The sequence below is a fragment of the Sus scrofa genome, chromosome 6, assembly GCF_000003025.6.
Source record: "Sus scrofa isolate TJ Tabasco breed Duroc chromosome 6, Sscrofa11.1, whole genome shotgun sequence".
Taxonomy (NCBI): Eukaryota; Metazoa; Chordata; class Mammalia; order Artiodactyla; family Suidae; genus Sus; species Sus scrofa.
The window spans coordinates 135,728,932-135,747,237 of NC_010448.4; the positions used below are offsets into that span (position 1 = coordinate 135,728,932).

Sequence of the window (18,306 nt, forward strand, 5' to 3'; positions counted from 1 at the left end):
CTGTGCTGTCAGTGAAGAGAGGCAGTCTGCACAGCAGTTCAACGGTGAGGGCTTTGGCACCACACAGGCCTAGTTTGTAATCTTGGTTCTGCCACTGTCTGCCTGCAACACCTTGAACAAGAAAGTTAACCTCCTTGTGCCTCCATTTTTTTCACCTTTAAATTAGATGTGATAGTGGCTACTTTAGAAGCATTTTGAAGATTGAGTGACACTGACATAGAGTAAGCAATCAGTGTTAGATAATATTTTCAGACATTTATCATGTCAGGGAGATTTTCCATTTATTTGTTAGTTTTATATCTGGCTTTGGCTAACTTCATCCTCCCTGATCATCGGTAAGATGATCATAAGGGGGATTCAACATGTGAACGCCAACAGTGAGATAAATGTTGGGGATACAGATATGAGCTAGGTTATGTCCTCTAGGTAGGTATCCCCTCTGCATTTCTGTGTGTTGTGTTCATTTGGTTTGGTTTATTTTTTTTTTAAGACTAATTGTATTTTAAAAAATTCAGATAACATAGAAAAAGCAACCAGATAAGAGTATGCTGGAGTTCCTGTCGTGGCGCAGTGGTTAACGAATCCGACTAGGAACCATGCGGTTGCGGGTTCGATCCCTGCCCTTGCTCAGTGGGTTAAGGATCCGGCGTTGCCGTGAGCTGTGGTGTAGGTTGCAGACGTGGCTCGGATCCTGCGTTGCTGTGGCTGTGGTGTAGGCCAGCGGCTACAGCTCCAATTAGACCCCTAGCCTGGGAACCTCCATATGCCACGGGAGTGGCCCAAGAAAATGGCAAAAATATAAAAAAAAAAAAAAAAAAAAAAAAGAGTATGCTGAAAGATAGAGGTGCAGTCCTGATTCGGCAGGCTGTCAGGAAGTAGCATCTGTATTTTTATATTTTTGATTCTTTCAATGATTGTCCACTATCCCAATTAAAAATTTGTTTTCTCACTTAGTCTTCAACAAGCAGACGACAGCACCCCCTTAATAAGCATCTCTTTAAACCTTCCACTTTCATGACTTCCCATGAACCGCCAGTCTATATGGATGAAGATGATGACCGATCCTGTTTTCATAGCCACATGAGCACTGCTATTGAGGAGACGTCAGTAAGTTATCTATTTATAGTATATATATATGTATTTATCTGTGTATTATACAGATCAGGATATAAAGCAGGAGCATCAGGATTTCCTAATTATTCCTCTTCTTCAGAGAATGTTGCTTTCTTTTAATTAACTTGTTTTATAATGGGCTTAAACATTTTTTTTCATAAAGAAATCTTCTAACATACACAGAAATGAACTGTGCTACACCCATTATCCAACTTCAGAAATTGTCAATTTGTGGCAGTCTTGTTTTCCTGTATACTTTCTACTCACACCAACGCCATCCTGGATTATTTTGGAGCAAGTCTCAGACATTATACACTGTCATTATCATGTTTATTAAAAGGTAGTACTTTATATAATCAGATATATAATCAGTTCTTATTTCCCCAATCATAAAATGCAATAAATTTACCCTTGCCCTCTTTTTCTTTCTCTCTTCTTTTCCCTCTCAAAATTTTTTGTTGAAAAACTGTTATATGTCTTATAGAATTTACCGCAGTGTGGATTTTTTTGTTTACCATCTTTTTGATATCATTTAACCTGTTCCTCTGTTCCCTGAATCTCCTATAAATTGATAGATCTAGGAATTCCTGCAGTGGTACAATGGAATTAGTGGTGTTTCTAGAGCTTTGGGACACAGGTTCAGTACCTTGCCTGTGGGTTAAGAATCCTGTGTTGCCTTGAGGCAACTCCTGACCCAGAAACTCCATGTGCTGCTGGGCAGCCAAAAAAAGAAAAGAAAAGGAAAAAAAAAAAAAAAAAAAACCACCAAAAAAAAAAAATTGATAGGTCTAGTTAATCAATCAGGTTCAGATTTATTTGGGGGATTTTTGTTTGTTAAAGTCGGTAGGACTATTTTGTGTATATTTTCATCAGTCTGGATGTCATTTTTTGACATAGCAGCCATTGATCATTGCTTAGATCCAGTAATTCATCAGATGGTACAAAATAGTAATGTTCTTTCTTCATTTATTTGATAGGATAGTTTGTAAAGTAAATCCCTCTTATCAATGATTTGATTACCTTAAGGTAAATACAGAAAAGGCAGCACAATTGCTTGATTCTTTACTTTCTTGTTTTTAAAATAATGAGTTTAGAGTTCTCTTGTGGTTAAGGATCTGACGTTGTCACTGCAGCAGCTCAGGTCACTGCTGTGGCATGGGTTTGATCCCTGGTCCAGGAACTTCTACATGCTGCAGGCACCCCTCACCGCCAAATGAGCTTATTCTCTAATATCCTCCAAAAATTACTCATGAGATTTTAAAAATTTTCTGTTTTTATGAATTGTTGGACTTAAATATATTTAATGTGTTTCAGAATATTGATATTATTGTCTTTATTAGTGTTCATATTGGCCAGTTGACACTTAGAACCTATTCAAGTTGGGTTTTGAGTTTTGATAATACTCTAGGAGTCTTTTTTTTTTTTTTTTTTTTTTTTTTTTGTCTTTTTAGCTATTTCTTGGGCCGCTCCCACGGCATATGGAGGTTCCCAGGCTAGGGGTCTAATCAGAGCTGTAGCTGCCCGCCTACGCCAGAGCCACAGCAACGCGGGATCCGAGCCGCGTCTGCAACCTACACCACAGCTTACAGCAACGCCGGATCGTTAACCCACTGAGCCACGATGGGAACTCCAGTAGGATATTTAAAAGAAGTGTGTTTTGAGAAAATTGACAGTAATATCAGTATCAAAATAGAATATAATTGGTTGAATTTGATTTGTTTGGTTTATTTTTATTTATTTATTATTTTTTGTTTTTGTAGTTTTTAAATTGTTATTTCCCCAATACAAATTTTTTTCAACTGTACAGCATAGTGACCAAGTTGCACATACATGTGTATACATTCTTTTTTCTCCCATTATCGTGCTGTGTCATAAGTGATCAGACATAGTTCTCAGTGTGGTTTATTTATTTTTAAATAAGCAGCATTTCATATCATTCTGTTACTTTAAAATAGCTATTTAAATGTATATTTATGAATCCTCTGATGTGAAATTTATAGATTTCAGTTTCTTTTCAAAAAAGCAGTAGCTAGAAGGGTTCCCACTGTGGCTCAGGGGTAACGAACCCGACTAGTATCCATGAGGATGTGGGTTTGATCCCTGGCCCCACTCGGTGGGTTAAGGATCTGGCATTGCCATGAGCTGTGGTGTATGTCACAGATGCGACTTGGATCCTGAGTTGCTCTTGCTGTGGCGTAGACCAGCAGCTGCAGCTCTGATTTAACCCCTAAGCTGGGGAACTTCTGTATGCCTCAGGTGCTGCCCTAAAGAAAGCAAAAAACAAAAGAAAAAAGAAAGCAGTAGCTAGAGAGACAGTATGCTTGCATGTAAATACTTCCTTGTTTTATTTTATGTTATTTTATTTTTTATTTCTTTGCTTTTCAGGGCTGCACCTGAAGCACATAGAAGTTCCCCGGACTAGGGGTCGAATCAGAGCTACAGCTGCTGGCCTACACGACACCCACAGCAACTTGGGATCCAGGTTGGATTCATTTCTGCTGGGCTACAATGGGAACTCCACCTCCTTAGTTTTAAAATCTGTATTCTGTTACAGCCTCCTTTGAAATTAGTCATAGTGTTTCCACTTTAACTAAATTTAAAATGATTATAACTAGGAAACTTATTAATATTTTAAAAATATGTATTTATTTGTTTATTTTAAGGGAACACTGGTTTATAAAATATGTTTCATGTGTGCAGAATTTTAATTCAACTTAAGTGTATGTACTACAGTGTGCTCACCGCCAAAATCTAGTTTCCACCCATTACCATGCATTCGACCCTGTTTACCTATTTCTTCCTCCCCTACCACTCTTCCCCTCTGTGGGAAGAATACCAATCTGTTCTCAGAACCCCAGTCTGTTCCCTGTACCTGTATATGTTTTGGGGTTTTTCGTTCATTTATTTTTTAAAATATTTAACATATGAGTGAAATCATGGTATTTGTCTGTCTTCTTCTGACTTATATCACTTAGCATAATTCTCTCAAGGTTCATCTTTGTAGTCACAATGACAAGATTTTATCTTTTTTTTTATGGCTGAATAGTATGGAATTTTTATTTCTAATTGTAGCAAATACCCATAACATACAATTTACTACCCTAGCCAATTTTAAGTGTACAGTTCAGTAGTGTTAAAGTACTTTACATTATTGTGTAACCACTCTCCACAGCTCTTTATGTCCTGTAAAACTGAAACTCCATGCCCAATAAATGTTATTTCCCCTATCCCCTTCTCCTTCCAACCCCTGGCAACTGCCATTCTCCCTTCTCTCTCTCTGAATTTGACTGTTCTGGGTACCTCTCTAGATAGAATCACACAGTTTTTGTCCTTTTGCGTCTGGCTTATAGCACTTAGCATAATGTCTTCAGGGTTCTTCCATCTTACAACATGTCACAATTTCCGTCTTTTTTCTTTTTTTCTTCTTTTTTTCTTTTTTGTCTTTTTGTCTTTTCTAGGGCTGCTTCCCGCGGCATATGGAGGTTCCCAGGCTAGGAGTCTAAGCAGAGCTGTAGTTGCTGGCCTACGCCAGAGCTATAGCAGCTCGGGATCTGAGCTGCATCTTCCATCTACACCACAGCTCATGGCAATGCTGGATCCTTAACCCACTGAGCAAGGCCAGGGATCGAACCCGCAACCTCATGGTTCCTGGTCGGATTCGTTAACCACTGCGCCACGATGGGAACTCCAATTTCTGTCTTTTTTAAGACCAAATAACATTCCATTGTATGTGTATACCATGTTTTATTTACCCATTTTTCTGTCAGCGGACACTTGGGTTGCTCCCAGCTTTTTGGCTATTGTGACTAATGCATGGATGTACAAATATCTGTTGAGTCTCTGCCCTCACTTCCTCTGGGTATATACTCAGAAGCAGAATTGCTTGATCATATGGTAATTCTGTGTTTCATTTATTGAGGAACCGCAGTGCTGTTTTCCATAATGGCCACAACATTTTACATTCTCATCAGCAGTGTACAAAAGTTTCAGTTTCTTTGCTTCCTTGCCAACACTTGTTATTTTCTTTTTTTTTTTTTCTCTTGGTAGTAGTCATTTTACTAGGTGTAAGGTGACTTAACTTTTCTTAATCTTGTTGACCAAATTTAATAATATCTTTAAACTTAAAATGCAAATTAAGGAGTTCCTGTTGTGGCTCAGCAGTAACGAACCCAACCAGTGTCCATGAGGACACAGTTCAGTCCCTGGCCTTGCTCAGTGGGTTAAGGATCTGGCTTTGCCATGAGCTGTGGTGTAGGTTGTAGATGTGGCTCAGATCTGTAGCTGTGGCATATACCACTAGATTCAACCCCTGGTCTGGGAACTTCCATATGCCACAACTGTAGCCCTAAGAAAGCCAAAAAAAAAAAAAAAAAAAAAATTTTTTTAATTTAAAAATTTAGTACAGTTTGTATTTATGTTTGCCTAAAATATCTGAATTTAATACATTTTATTATAAAATTTCTTACTACATTATTCAGTTATTTAGGTCACATATTTACTACTATTAATGTATTTCTTACATTACTTGTCTTTCTCAGTGGTAGCATACACAGGAAGCTATCATTTAACATCTTTAGTTGACAAGAATTTGAAGTGGATGAAAGATAGTGGGAGAAAAGGTAGGCGAAGTGTGAGATTGTAAAGAATATTCATCCATTTGAAGACTTTGGACTTACATGGTAGACAGTCAGGAAGTCATTTTTAGCAATGGTGGGGACAGAGGAATGAGTGGATACTATCAGTCCTCTAGAGATTTTAAAAAGTATTAAATAGTGATAGATTTTGCTTTTTAGGGCCACACCTGTGGCATATGGAAGTTCCTAGGCCAAGGGTCCAATCGGAGCTGTAGCTGCTGGCCTTCACCACAGCCACAGCAATGCAAATCCAAGCTATGTTTGTGACCTGCACCATAGCTCATGGCAACGCTGGATCCATAACCCACCGAGTAAGACCAGAGATCGAGCCGGCATCCTCATGGATCCTAGTTGGTTGGGTTCATTACTGCTGAGCCATGACAGGAACTCCAGAATTTGTTGTATTAGATATTAGTGAAAAATTAAGGATAACACTCAGATTTAGGCCTTGGGCTGCTGAGTGTATTAGGAGTTAAATAGACAAATCTGGATTCAAATCACTTCACTCTACAACTAATTAACTTTGTAACCTTGAGTAAAAGTTATAATTTCTATAAACATCAGTTTCCTTGATATAAAATAAGCATAGTAGTTAATAATACTAACATGGGGAGCAAGAGGAATGGGAGGTACAGGGATTGTTGGGTCCACGATTGAGAGTTGATGGAACATGGAGTCAGTTAATTGTGGATGCTGTTAGGAGGGATGTGGAAATTAGTGACCTTGGGATCATTTGTGAGGGAACAAAGGAAAAAAATGGATCCTGCACAGCAGAACACAAATGATTTGGGAGAATAGGATAAATATCTGTTAGACTGGTGAAGAAGAGCTTCCTACACACCAGGAAGAAGTAGAATATAGGGAGTCTTTCAAGTATCCATGAGCTTTTTGGGGTGGGATTGAATCTGCTTTAGTGTATGACAGAGGCGGGAGTTGTGCCTTTTTTTCCCCCTGGTCCTTTCATTATGAATTCACCTGCTATAGTTCAGTATTCCTATTGCATTAGGAAGCCCTCCAGAAGTATTAGTCTAAAATATTGCAGCTAGCAGTGCTGATTTTCTGTGAGCCCTAAAAGGTGTGGTATCTTAAAGGTGAAAAATATCTTGTCAATAGAAAAATATTCTGTATCAGTTCGTTTAAATTATCAAATGAGCATTTTTGTTTTGTGTTCTTTTCAACAGGATGAAGAAAGTATTCCTATCATGTATAGGAATTTACCTGAATATAAGGAACTTTTACAGTTTAAAAAGTTGAAGAAACAGAAACTTCAGCAAATGCAAGCTGAAAGTGGATTTGTACAACATGTGGGCTTCAAGGTAAGTTCTACTTCATTTATCTATTTGTTTAATCTTTGAAAGCATGATAAGAGATATTTAAGGTGATTTTCAGAGCTTTAAACTCCACAACTTTTAAGCACACAGGTAAAAGTAAGTTTAGCTCTTGTCCTGTTCATTTATACGAAGTAGTGTGCCATAGTTATTGGTGTAAAGAAGCTTATGATTCAGTAGAGAGAAGAAAATATACAGATATACTTTGAGGTAAAATATGAGATGAGAATTTATTGAGATACAACAAATAAAAATTAATTGTATGTATTTAATGTGTACAAAAACTTAAGGTATAAGAAAAATTCACCTCGTGTGGTTATCTTTTTTCTTTTGAGGTGAGAACATTTAATGTCTGTTCTCTTAGCAAATTTCTTTTTTCTTTTTTTTTTTCTTTTTTCTTTTTATGGCCATGCCCTCAGCATCCGGAAGTTCTCAAGCCAGGGATCGAACCTGTGCCATAGCAGTGACACCATTGGATCCTTAACCTGCTAGACCACCAGGGAACTTCCACGTACCACATCTTTATCCATTTCTCTGTTGTTGGACATTTAGGTTGTTTCCATGTTTTGGATGTCATGGGTTTATTTCTGGGCTGTCTATCTTGTTCCATTGATCTGTATTTCTGCTTTTGTACCAGTACCATACTGTTTTGATGATTTTAGCTTTAGTATAGTCTGAAGTCAGGGAGGCTGAGTCCTCCAGCTCCACTTTTCTTTCTTAGGATTGGTTTGCTATTTGGTTATTTATGTTTCCATACAATTTTGTTTTTTCTGTCTTTCTTTCCTTTTTTTTTTTTTTGGTCTTTGTCTTTGTCCTTGTCCTTGTCCTTTTAGGGCTGCATTCATCATATAAGGAGGTTCCCAGGCTAGGGGTCTAATCAGAGCTACAGCTGCCAGCCTATACCACAGCCACAGCAAAACCAGATCTGAGCTGTGTCTGTGACCTGTCACTACTGCTCATGGCAATGCCAGATCCTTAACCCACAGAGTGGGGCCAGGGATTGAACCCACAGCCTCAAGGTTCCTAGTTGGATTCATTTCCACTGTGCCATGGTGGGAACTCCTCCATACAAATTTAAAAATTTTTTGTTCTAGTTCTGTGAAAAATGCCATTGGTACTTTGGTGTAGGGATCATGTAGAATCTGTAGATGGCCTAGGGTAGTGTCGTCATTTTGACAACATTGTGTTCCAGTCCAAGAACATGGTATGTCTTTCCATCTGTTTCTATTGTCTTTAATTTCTTTTATCACTGCCTCATAGTTCTCAGAATACAGGTCTTTTTTCTTCCTTAGTAGATCCCATTTGTCTTTATCCATTCATCCATTGAGCTATTTTGTTGTTGCTTTTGTTCATGGATCAGAAATTTCTTTTGCCCTTTCAGATTCAGTTATCTCTGCTGTTTTTCTTTTCTTTTTCTTTCTTTTCTTCTTCTTCTTCTTTTTTTTTTTTTTTTTTTGAGAGGCTAGTAGAAACATTTATTCATTGCACAAAATTTCAAAATACCCATTATGTTCCAGGCATTTTGCTAAGTGCTAGGGATTCAGCTGTAACAAGATGGGCTCACTTCCTTCCCTTATTCTGTTTTCATTTTGTAAGTAACTTAGAGAAGTTAAGTAAGTGAAGTGGTCAAGTATGACTAGAGTACATACTGGAGAGTAGTGAAAGACTATTTAGTTGCCTTGGGAATTTTGCTAAGGAGTTTAACCTCTCCTAAAATATTGGGGAACCATTGAAGGTAAAGAGTAACATGAAATTTGCATTCTAGAAAGGTTGTTCTAACTTCTTGAACTATATAACCCTTAGGAAGGCAGTGGGTTTAGGGTGGGTAACTCTAAATCTCTGGCTACTGTATTATTGATTCTTTAATAATTCTTATTTATTGGAGTTCCTGTCGTGGCACAGTGGTTAACGAATCCGACTAGGAACCATGAGGTTGCGGGTTTGGTCCCTGCCCTTGCTCAGTGGGTTAAGAATCTGGCGTTGCGGTGAGCTGTGGTGTAGGTTGCACACGCGGCTCGGAAACCATTCGTTGCTATGGCTCTGGCGTAGGCCGGTGGCTATGACTCCGATTGGACCCCTAGCCTGGGAACCTCCATATGCCGCGGGAATGGCCCAAGAAATGGCAAAAAGACAAAAAACAAAAAACGAAAAAAACCTTATTTATTTATTTATTTACTCTTGTCTTTTGTCTTTTTAGGGCCGTACCTGCAGCATAATTAGGTTCCCAGACTAGGGGTCCAATTGGAGCTATAGCTGCTGGCCTACACCATGGCCACGGCAACATAGGATCCTAGCCGCATCTGCAACCTTCACCACAGCTCACGGCAACACCAGATCCTTAACCCACTGAGTGAGGACAGGGTTCGAACCCATGTCCTCACGGATGCTAGTCGGGTTCCTTAACCACTGAGCCACAATGGGAGCTCCTATTTCTGTTTTTTATGTAATTGATTTTTTGTTTGTTTGTTTTTGTTTTTGTTTTTGTTTTTGTTTTTTTGTCTTTTTAGGGCTGCACCCACAGCATATGGAGATTCCCAGGGTAGGGGTCGAATTAGAGCTGTAGCTACCAGCCTACTCCACAGCCACAGCAACATGGAGTCCAGGCCGCATCTGCGACCTACACAACAGCTCATGGCAATGCTAGGTCCTTAACCAACTGAGTGAGGCCAGGGATCAAACCCATGTTCTCATGGATACTGATATGGTTTGTTAACCACTGAGTCACAACAGAAACTCCGTGTTTTTTATGTAATTGAAAAAAAATTCAGTGGACGGGGGAAATCACTCTGTTCTTAGTATGGGGAATGGATGGAAAGAAAGCAAGGCTGGAGGCAGGGAGACTGGTTAGAGATCCTCTGGGTTAATTTAGACAAAAGAGCACCTTAGGCATTAGAATTGACCATGCTTGGTGGCATTGGAGAAAGTAAAGTTGAGCATGAACTACAAATTTATACATAAAAATACCGATAAACTGAAATTTAAAATTCTTTTACCTCTGATCCTTTGGAGTCACCATTACCCAGACTATAGTAAATGATATTTTCTCTTGATCTTTCAGTACCCAACTTCTTCATTTCAAGATTTTCCTAAATGACATCTCTTTCTTTTCAAGGGGAAACTCACTTCTAATTTTGTCGAAAGACCCAGCTTTGGCTTGTTTGCCAGTCTGTCAGCCACTCTGGTTGGCCTGATGATCAAAGAAAGTAGAAATGGGATTTACTTTGATTTCTAAGAATACTCTGAGGGCCACCACAATGCCACACACTGAGAAAAAGCTAAAGCTGCCTTTTCTTCATGGTGGGCATTGGTTTCAAGGCTTCACAAAGTAATTCAGAAGGATGAAAGTTCAGAGAGGATTTTTGGTTCACTTGGGTTTATATGTTAGCCATGGTAGCCTGTTTTAGCCTGTTAGAGTTCTCTCACATATTTGGATAGTTTCAACTACCTTATTAAGTCAGTGGTTCTCAGTCACAGTGATCTTCCACTGGTCCAAGGTGCCTTTCAAGTCAATAGCTACGAATAATCAAATGCCAAGTTTGCAGATGATTTACATAAGATATTTTAAAAATATAGCGTATCGAAGATTATACTTCCTGATGTTCTACTTACCCATCGTACATCGTGTTGTAGCTCAATCTTGAATGGATAGTTTGAGCTCGTTTGCTAGACTCTGTATCTAACTTGTAACTATTTTGGTGTTATACCACTGTCTAGTGCATGAGGAGAGAGGAGAATGTGTCCATGTGCATATTACGTGTTGTCCAACAGGAAAAAAGAAAATTTGGGAACAATATAGCTTAATATTTTCTCTCTGTGTGTCTTTAATAGTGTGATAACTGTGGCATAGAACCTATCCAGGGTGTTCGGTGGCACTGCCAGGATTGTCCTCCAGAAATGTCTTTGGATTTCTGTGATTCTTGTTCAGACTGGTAAGTGTATCCTTCTAAGTCTTAAATTTTGACAGAAGCTTCTCATCTTCTAGTGAATTTGATTTCTAAACTGCTTAGAAATCACGTTTAGTGGATTAAACTTTGCTATTCTAGACGGTTAAGAAATTTTCCTTAATCATATGATGTCTCAAGTAACTTTCCATTAGAGATTAATGGATTTAAATAGGTAGAGCCATACGGAAGTTTTATAATATCTAGACCAAAATACATCCAGTGCCAGTTAATGATGTGTTTGTTTTCTTTGCAGCCTTCATGAAACAGATATTCACAAGGAAGATCACCAACTAGAACCTGTTTATAGGTCAGAGACATTCTTAGACAGAGACTACTGTGTGTCCCAGGGCACCAGTTATAATTATCTTGACCCAAACTACTTTCCAGCAAACAGATGACATGGAAGAGAACATCACATACTAGTCCTCTTCAACACATAGCAATGGTATCATTGTGAATTACGTGCAGTTTGGAAAGATTCTCTGCTTTCCCTGAAATGACACTCACAGCATGACAGCTTCCTGAGTGTTCTCGTCAAGTCCAGCTCCGCACCGTTGTGGCTCTAGATCACTGTTCAGCAGCTGAACATTCCTGGTGAGCAAAGGGTTTCCCTGGTGAATTTCTCACCACTACCTTAAAGCCTTTTAGGTGGTGATCTTAAATGGGTGAGATGGAAACGAGAGCACACATAAAAGAGAGAGTAAATTCCAAAGGTTTCCGAGAACTTGGTCATAAATATGCTAACGAGAAGACAAAGTATTTATATTAAAACAGTTTAGTAGCTTTCAGTTTTGTGAAAATAGTTTTCAGCACAGAAACTGACTTCTTTAGACAAAGTTTTAACCAATGATGGTGTTTGCTTCTAGGATATATACACTTTAAAAGAACTCACTGTCCCAGTGGTGGCCACTGATGGCCTTTAGTAAATTGGAGCTGCTTAACCATATTGATGTCTAATTTCTTTTAACCACAATGAACTATCCTTATTACCAACAGCGAAGCACTACAGGAGGCAACTGTGGCATTGCTTCCTTAACCAGCTCATGGTGTGTGAATGTTATAAAATTGTCACTCAGATATATTTTTTAAATGTAATGTTATATAAGATGATCATGTGATGTGTACAAACTATGGTGAAAAGTGCCAGTGGTAGTAACTGTGTAAAGTCTGATTCACAACATTAATTCCTTTAAAATACACAGCCTTCTGCCTCTGTATTTGGAGTTGTCAGTGCAACTCATTGAAGAAAACTGCCTAAAATAAAATCATATATATGGTAATAATTTCCCTCTTTTGTAGTCTGCACAAGATCCATAAAAGATTGTATTTTTATTACTATTTAAACAAGTGATTAAATTTAGTCTGTGCAGTGAGCAAGAGTTCACATGCATTCTTTTATACTGCTGGATTTTGTTGTGCATCATTTAAAACATTTTGTATGTTTCTTCTTATCTGTGTATACAGTATGTTCTTGAATAATGTTCATTTGTCAGGAGAACTGTGAGAAATAAACTATGTGGATACTGTCTGTTTATATTATAGAATGCTTGTTGTGACTTCCTTTGGTCAAATTTTGGATTTTTTTTTTTTAACTAGTATGGAAACAAAAAAAAAATGTTGGGTTTTTTTGTTTTTTTTTTTTTTTAAACGTATCTTTTAAAAGGAGTAAGGACTATGTGGCAGAAAAGAGGAGAAGCTCTGTAAAAGATGGTATCAAGTTTTCACTCAGCGTGTATGTGCTGAAACACTAAATTAAAGTAGGTTATAAAAAAGAACACATACTGTGGTTGAAGAAAAAGGGAATATTTAATGTCCAGATGTGAAAACTAAGGTTGAAAAATTTTACTCATTCTTTTTAATGGAATTAAGTCCCCCATGTATTTAACCTAAATACATGGTTTTTGAAAATCACTAATTATTAACTATTGGAAAAGGCAATATTAGCAATTCTAAGATCGGCTAAGTAGTATACTGATCCAATTTTTGGAGCCTCCTGTTTTTTCCAATTTTAAATCAAGGGAACAGTATTTACCAATCCTCTTCAATACATTGTAGGGTACTGAAAGCTTACCCTGAATTTTTTAACTGAGAAAAGTAATATAATTTTAACTATAGAAATATGAGAATTTTAAAGTAATATATAAAGAATACTGATGATTTTCATAAAATATATCATATCAGAAAGAAAAGAAAATGGATTTAAGCTGGAAAACTCAACCTGGAATTATTAGTTGGGGAAAGATGGGGGGGAACCATTAGTATTCTGGGAATTTGGCTATTAAATGTCAAGTGACTATGCCAGACGATCTACCTTCGACTTGTAATAAGACAGTAGCACGTAATGGTAATTTCTGTAACTACCATGTTTGCATGGAAATAATACTAGTCAGTTTTGGAGAACCATTCAGATCCATTCAAAAATTCCATAAAGTATACAGTATGCTTTGAAAGAGTGATAGAATTCTATATATGTATACAGAATAGACAAAATATATTCACTTAAAAATTTTTTTTAAATGGCTGCACCTGTGGCATATGGGGGTTCCGGGGCCAGGGACTGAATCTGAGCCAAGCTGTGACCTATGCCGCAGCTGCGGCAACACCAGATCCTATAATCCACTGCATTGGGCCAGGGATTGATCAAACCTGTACCTCCACAGTGACCCACGGCCCTGCAGTCGGATTCTTAACCCACTCTGCCACAGCAGGAACTCCTAAATGTATTTTTTTTTTTAAGGCAAAGATTTTGAGAATTTTGAGTGGCAAAGAAAATTACTTTCTGCTTAAGCAAAGATGTATTTATTTGGTGTTTTTCAGCTCCAACCAAATAGTCCTCATGGCTTTAAAGGAATAGAGTAGTGGTCATGTGTGTTGTTTTACTTTGAGGACTGCAGGAATGAGCAAGGCTGTCATTCACAAGTAGGCCTTCTATCTCTTGCATAGGTGTTTTGGTTGTAAACGACAATGTAGATGTACCTGTTAAAGCATCACCTATTTAGCAGTATTCAGTAGGTCACTTGTATTTCCTGAAATATTATGCTCAAGTTATTTGCTAAGAACTGAAGAAACTTAATGACACCTAACGCCACTGCTTTAAGGTTTAGGCAGAGGGGTTTTGGTTGGTGTGATATGCACTAAGAATAATAGCAAACACAGGTAGAGTGCTTGCTGTGTGCTGAGTCAGCACAGAGTAATGAATTTAATTCTACAACCTTTGGAGGCAGGTTCATTTATCTGTTTTCATTTGAGGAAATCTAGCCAGAGAAGTGAAAGTAACTTGCCCAAGGTCATAGACTTAGTAAAGTGGCACTGCTCGGATTTTAACCTAGACAGATTGCCCCAGAGTCAGCATCTGCCTCACGTCCCTGTTTCCCGAGCAGGACTATTCCCTTCGTGTCAGGGGTCACCAAGGTGGTGCAGGTGTGCGGGGAGTTTTCTGTCTTTTTTCTGCTGTGGTATGCATCCTAGAGTACAAACCTGAACACATGTCTGTGTTCATAGCTCAGAAGAGAAAAGCATACCTGTGGATGGGGAACAAGCAATGGTCTGCCCTATGAATTGGAAAAACACACATAATTTCCATATTCTAATTCAGTGACAAAACGTGAGGCTTTAGGCACAGCTGGGACTAAAGGCCTCAGGTGGGATTTGTTTCCGTGCATGTTTGGTGCCTCTCACTTAACCTAATATGGTATGCCTTGTCTGTTTGTCTCTCCTTTTCCCTTTGAATTACATTGTAGAACACAACAACTTACAGAGGTATGAAGAACTTTTTTTTTTTAAAATGAAATGGAAAAAATAGTATATGACAGGTAGTAAGGATAAATACTTCTTGCAAAATTTCTTTTTTACAAATTCAAGCGTGGCATGCTATATATAAACTATATTTCTTACTGTGGATAACAAACCTTGAAGGCCATTGTTTTAGGTGCACTGGATGGAATTGAGTCTCCAGATAACAAGTAGATTTTTCCACAAGATACTTGAAGTATTGTGTCCTTCTTAGTCTGGAAGGGGTTTGTTTTCATTTCCTATCTTGATGAAAAATGTGCTGTGTATATGATCCCAGAAAAACAAAAAAACTTTCCCTCCACAGTTCAAGTAGCTGATTAAATAGATTTTTTGTGTGGTGTCCCATTTAGCTCCATGAAGGCAGAGTCCATCATGTCTTTTATCCCTAAGAATCTTAGTAGATTCTCAATAAATACTGATTGGTAGTAGGACCAACATTTTGGTGAATTCCATTTTTTTCTCCAGGAAGTTAGAGAAACCTGAGTGTGTCTGTGGTCTGGGACCCTCAGGAGATTTCTTTTACGGGGCTCTGGGAGGAGGAGGAAGGATTATATCTTTTCTCAACTGGAGGATGTGGTTCAACTGGAGGAGGTGGCTGAGATTCTGGTTCTCTCTGGGACCCCAGTTAGGCCCTGTATCCTGATTCTCTGTCCTATTTTTAGAGTGATGTAATGGAAAGTCATATGGAAATTCAGGCTCCTGGTCTCTTTTGTGGACGTGAGACCCTCAGCAAGTGTTGACGAAGAACCACCTTTCATTGAGCACTAGGAACTAGTAAATGATTTACATGTATTGTTAACCTGTTTAACATCACAATACCTCTGAGGTTACTTACTATTGTGACCACTGTACAGAGGAGAAAACGAGGGTTCAGAGGATTTAAATGTTAGCTCTCCATGATGACTGCTATTTGTGGGACCGAGGCTACAGAGCCTTGCCCTCTGAAGTTTACAGTCTAATGCTAAAGACCTGCAGTAAACAATTAAAAAAACCATGTAATTTAAGGCTGATGCTGTGAAGAGAAATAATGCTTGAAGGAAAACAGTGGAAGAATCGGGACCAGTCTGCCATTTTAGGGGGAATAATCAAAGAACATCTCAATCAGGGCAGATTTGAACAGAAACTTAAATGGAGTGAGGGAATTAGCCTTGTGGATAATCGGGAGGAAGCGGCAGAACGATAACAAGGGCAGGGCCCTGATGCAGTAGAGAGTTGAGCTTGTTCAGGCAACATTAAGAGGGCCCATGCAGCTTGGACCAAACGAGCAAGAGGAGAGTGGTAGTTGCTGGGGTGAGAAGAGGGTCCAGGGTCAGATCAGGTGAGGCCTTGAATGTAGGTCATCATAAAAGAGTCTGGATTGTGATCTGATGTTTTCTACATACAGACAAGATCTGTCCTGCTTTCAGATCCTGTGGCTTTAGTGATACCACGTCAAGCCATTCAAATCAGGAAGCCTGTTGCAGGGGTTCTGTAGAAGACTTGATTTGCACATTTAGATACTCTTTGGGGTGAAGCCATTTACGCCTGCTGATTTTTTTTTTTTTCAAGAGGGCAGCTAACTGCAGCCGTAAGAGCCATGGCCAGGCCCTTCTGCTGCCCTGCTGTCTGTCAAAGCTGTGGTGGGCATGGACTGTGTTTGCCAGTATGTGGTATGTGTTTAAAAGAATGTTAATCCCTACAAAGAGTCATTTTGTGTTTTCTGGCACACCTGATAATTTTCATCGTATAACTCTCTTTTTCTAATTTGCTCAAATACTCCCTGTGCACCCCTGTAGAGAGTATGACAACTCAGAGTGGTAATAAAGTATTGATAACTGTGTGAGTTGTAGGAACATGCCCCTTTTAATAGAGGTGCAGTTGTAACCAAAGAAATTCAATTTCTCCTTTAGCAAACACTGACATTTCTGTTTAAGAATGACTGCTAGAGTAAAAGGCAATATGAAAATTACCATGTATCATGAATACACTGAGCGTTCTCTTTGTAATTGCTCAAAACTGATCTATGGCCAAAATTAAAACCATATGAGTATATCATAAATCTTAAATATGACTGTGTTTGCTTCTAATTCTGTTTGGAATAAGGCTTCAAATGCTTTCCAGAATGATGTGAGTAAAAAATAAATAGAAAAAGAGTTATTCTGTGTTCCAGTTATTTTATTTGTGCATATCCATTTCAAGAAAAAAAAAAAAAGATTTTAAAAATACAATTCTGTCCCAGAAATGGATCCTTATCCGCACAACCACTGAAGGAAAAAAAAAAAAAAAAAAGAAATCATGCAAACAGAAACAATGGTCTTTTGTAGTGACTGAAGGGAAGATGCAGTTACTCCAGTAGAATATATAAGAAGCTCTCATGTGGCTACTGATATCACAAAAGTGAACCCAAACTTCACTGGCTTGACTTAAGGAAACACAGTTTATATATGGGTATGACAAGGTTTGCAAACCCCCAGAAAAGGCCTGTATGAAACAAATAGAGCATTGGGATCTGTTACACATCATGTATGACATGCCCCTTCCACCTGTATCAGTTTTGTTACTTTGTTGCTTGGTAACTAAATAGTTGATCATTTAAAACAAAAGCCATAAGTTGACAGTAGTCCAGTGAAGGCAGTACCAAATCACCTCATGCTTCTAATGTACGTTGGGTCACTGGTATTCTATTAATTCCCAAAATGCACCACCAAGTATTGGAAGAGACTAAGTTTGGCAACTTAGCCAATTTGTTCTCTTAGCCAATGTGACCATGTTCCAAATAGCCAGTTTCATAGACATGGATAGAGAAATGATACCTGGTGACTAGTCTAGATTTTGCTGTCTTGGAAAAGCTATACGATTTCACATTTAAAAAATGTGGCACATTTTCGGATTTACTCAAATTTCCTATGAACAATTGGTGCTGTCTTGTCAGCTGAATCTCTCTGGATGAAACTTGAGGAAACAGCTTCCAGAGGAAGATGCCCAAGCCTGCCCCCCGTATTAAGGGCTTTAATCAGGTAACAGCATATAGATCTTGAGGAGAGGAGGGAGGATGTGATGGAGTGTTAGGGGTGCTGACTCCCTGTTTGAGGAGAGTAGAACCAAATGATCAGACTCTAGCAAGTCCTGAAGGCACCACTGACACAAATGGGCATCGCACTGCTGTTCACATTACTAGGAAATGAAGGGAAGTGTGCGTGCTGTAAGTGCAGGCAGCTCTGACTCGGGAAGAAAAGGTTGGATAATACCAAATACACCATGCATGATTTCCAGACACCTCTCAGGTCAAGCTGGGAAGCAAACAGCAATGGAGCTGGGGAGGGGGACACACAAAAGGTTTAGATCAGAACATATTGTGTTAAGGGATGAATCTTTTAATATTTTTCTCTGTCTCTGCCTTCTTTAATATACATGCATTTTTGCCTTCAGAAAATAGAGTCAATAGCTGAGCAGAGCTGAAGAAAAACTTCTTCTGGCGTCCCCTCCGCATTTATCTATGTTTAAAAGAAAAAGAGA

General features: G+C 38.6%; 2 protein-coding genes across 13 annotated transcripts in view; one reads left to right on the forward strand and one right to left on the reverse strand.

Moving 5' to 3' along the window:
* ZZZ3 (zinc finger ZZ-type containing 3) overlaps window positions 1–17,088 on the forward strand; it is a 140,308-nt gene extending 123,220 nt beyond the window's left edge. For 5 of the 10 annotated variants that reach the window (XM_013996149.2, XM_021096456.1, XM_013996145.2 and 2 more), the window contains 4 exons: window positions 955–1,107; window positions 6,929–7,063; window positions 10,904–11,004; window positions 11,273–12,563. In XM_013996149.2, coding sequence (XP_013851603.1) covers window positions 955–1,107; window positions 6,929–7,063; window positions 10,904–11,004; window positions 11,273–11,417 — 534 coding nt within the window. In that variant the 3' untranslated portion in view covers window positions 11,418–12,563. Of the gene's footprint in view, window positions 1–954; window positions 1,108–6,928; window positions 7,064–10,903; window positions 11,005–11,272 lie in introns of all 10 variants that reach the window. The other 5 variants (XM_013996150.2, XM_021096458.1, XM_013996152.2 and 2 more) reach the window with 4 other exon arrangements.
* The window catches only part of AK5 (adenylate kinase 5), a 274,707-nt gene continuing 273,348 nt past the window's right edge, over window positions 16,948–18,306 (reverse strand). For 2 of the 3 annotated variants that reach the window (XM_021096460.1, XM_013996169.2), the window contains exon 14: window positions 18,144–18,284. In XM_021096460.1, coding sequence (XP_020952119.1) covers window positions 18,216–18,284 — 69 coding nt within the window. In that variant the 3' untranslated portion in view covers window positions 18,144–18,215. Of the gene's footprint in view, window positions 18,285–18,306 lie in introns of all 3 variants that reach the window. The other variant, XM_003127921.6, reaches the window with a different exon arrangement.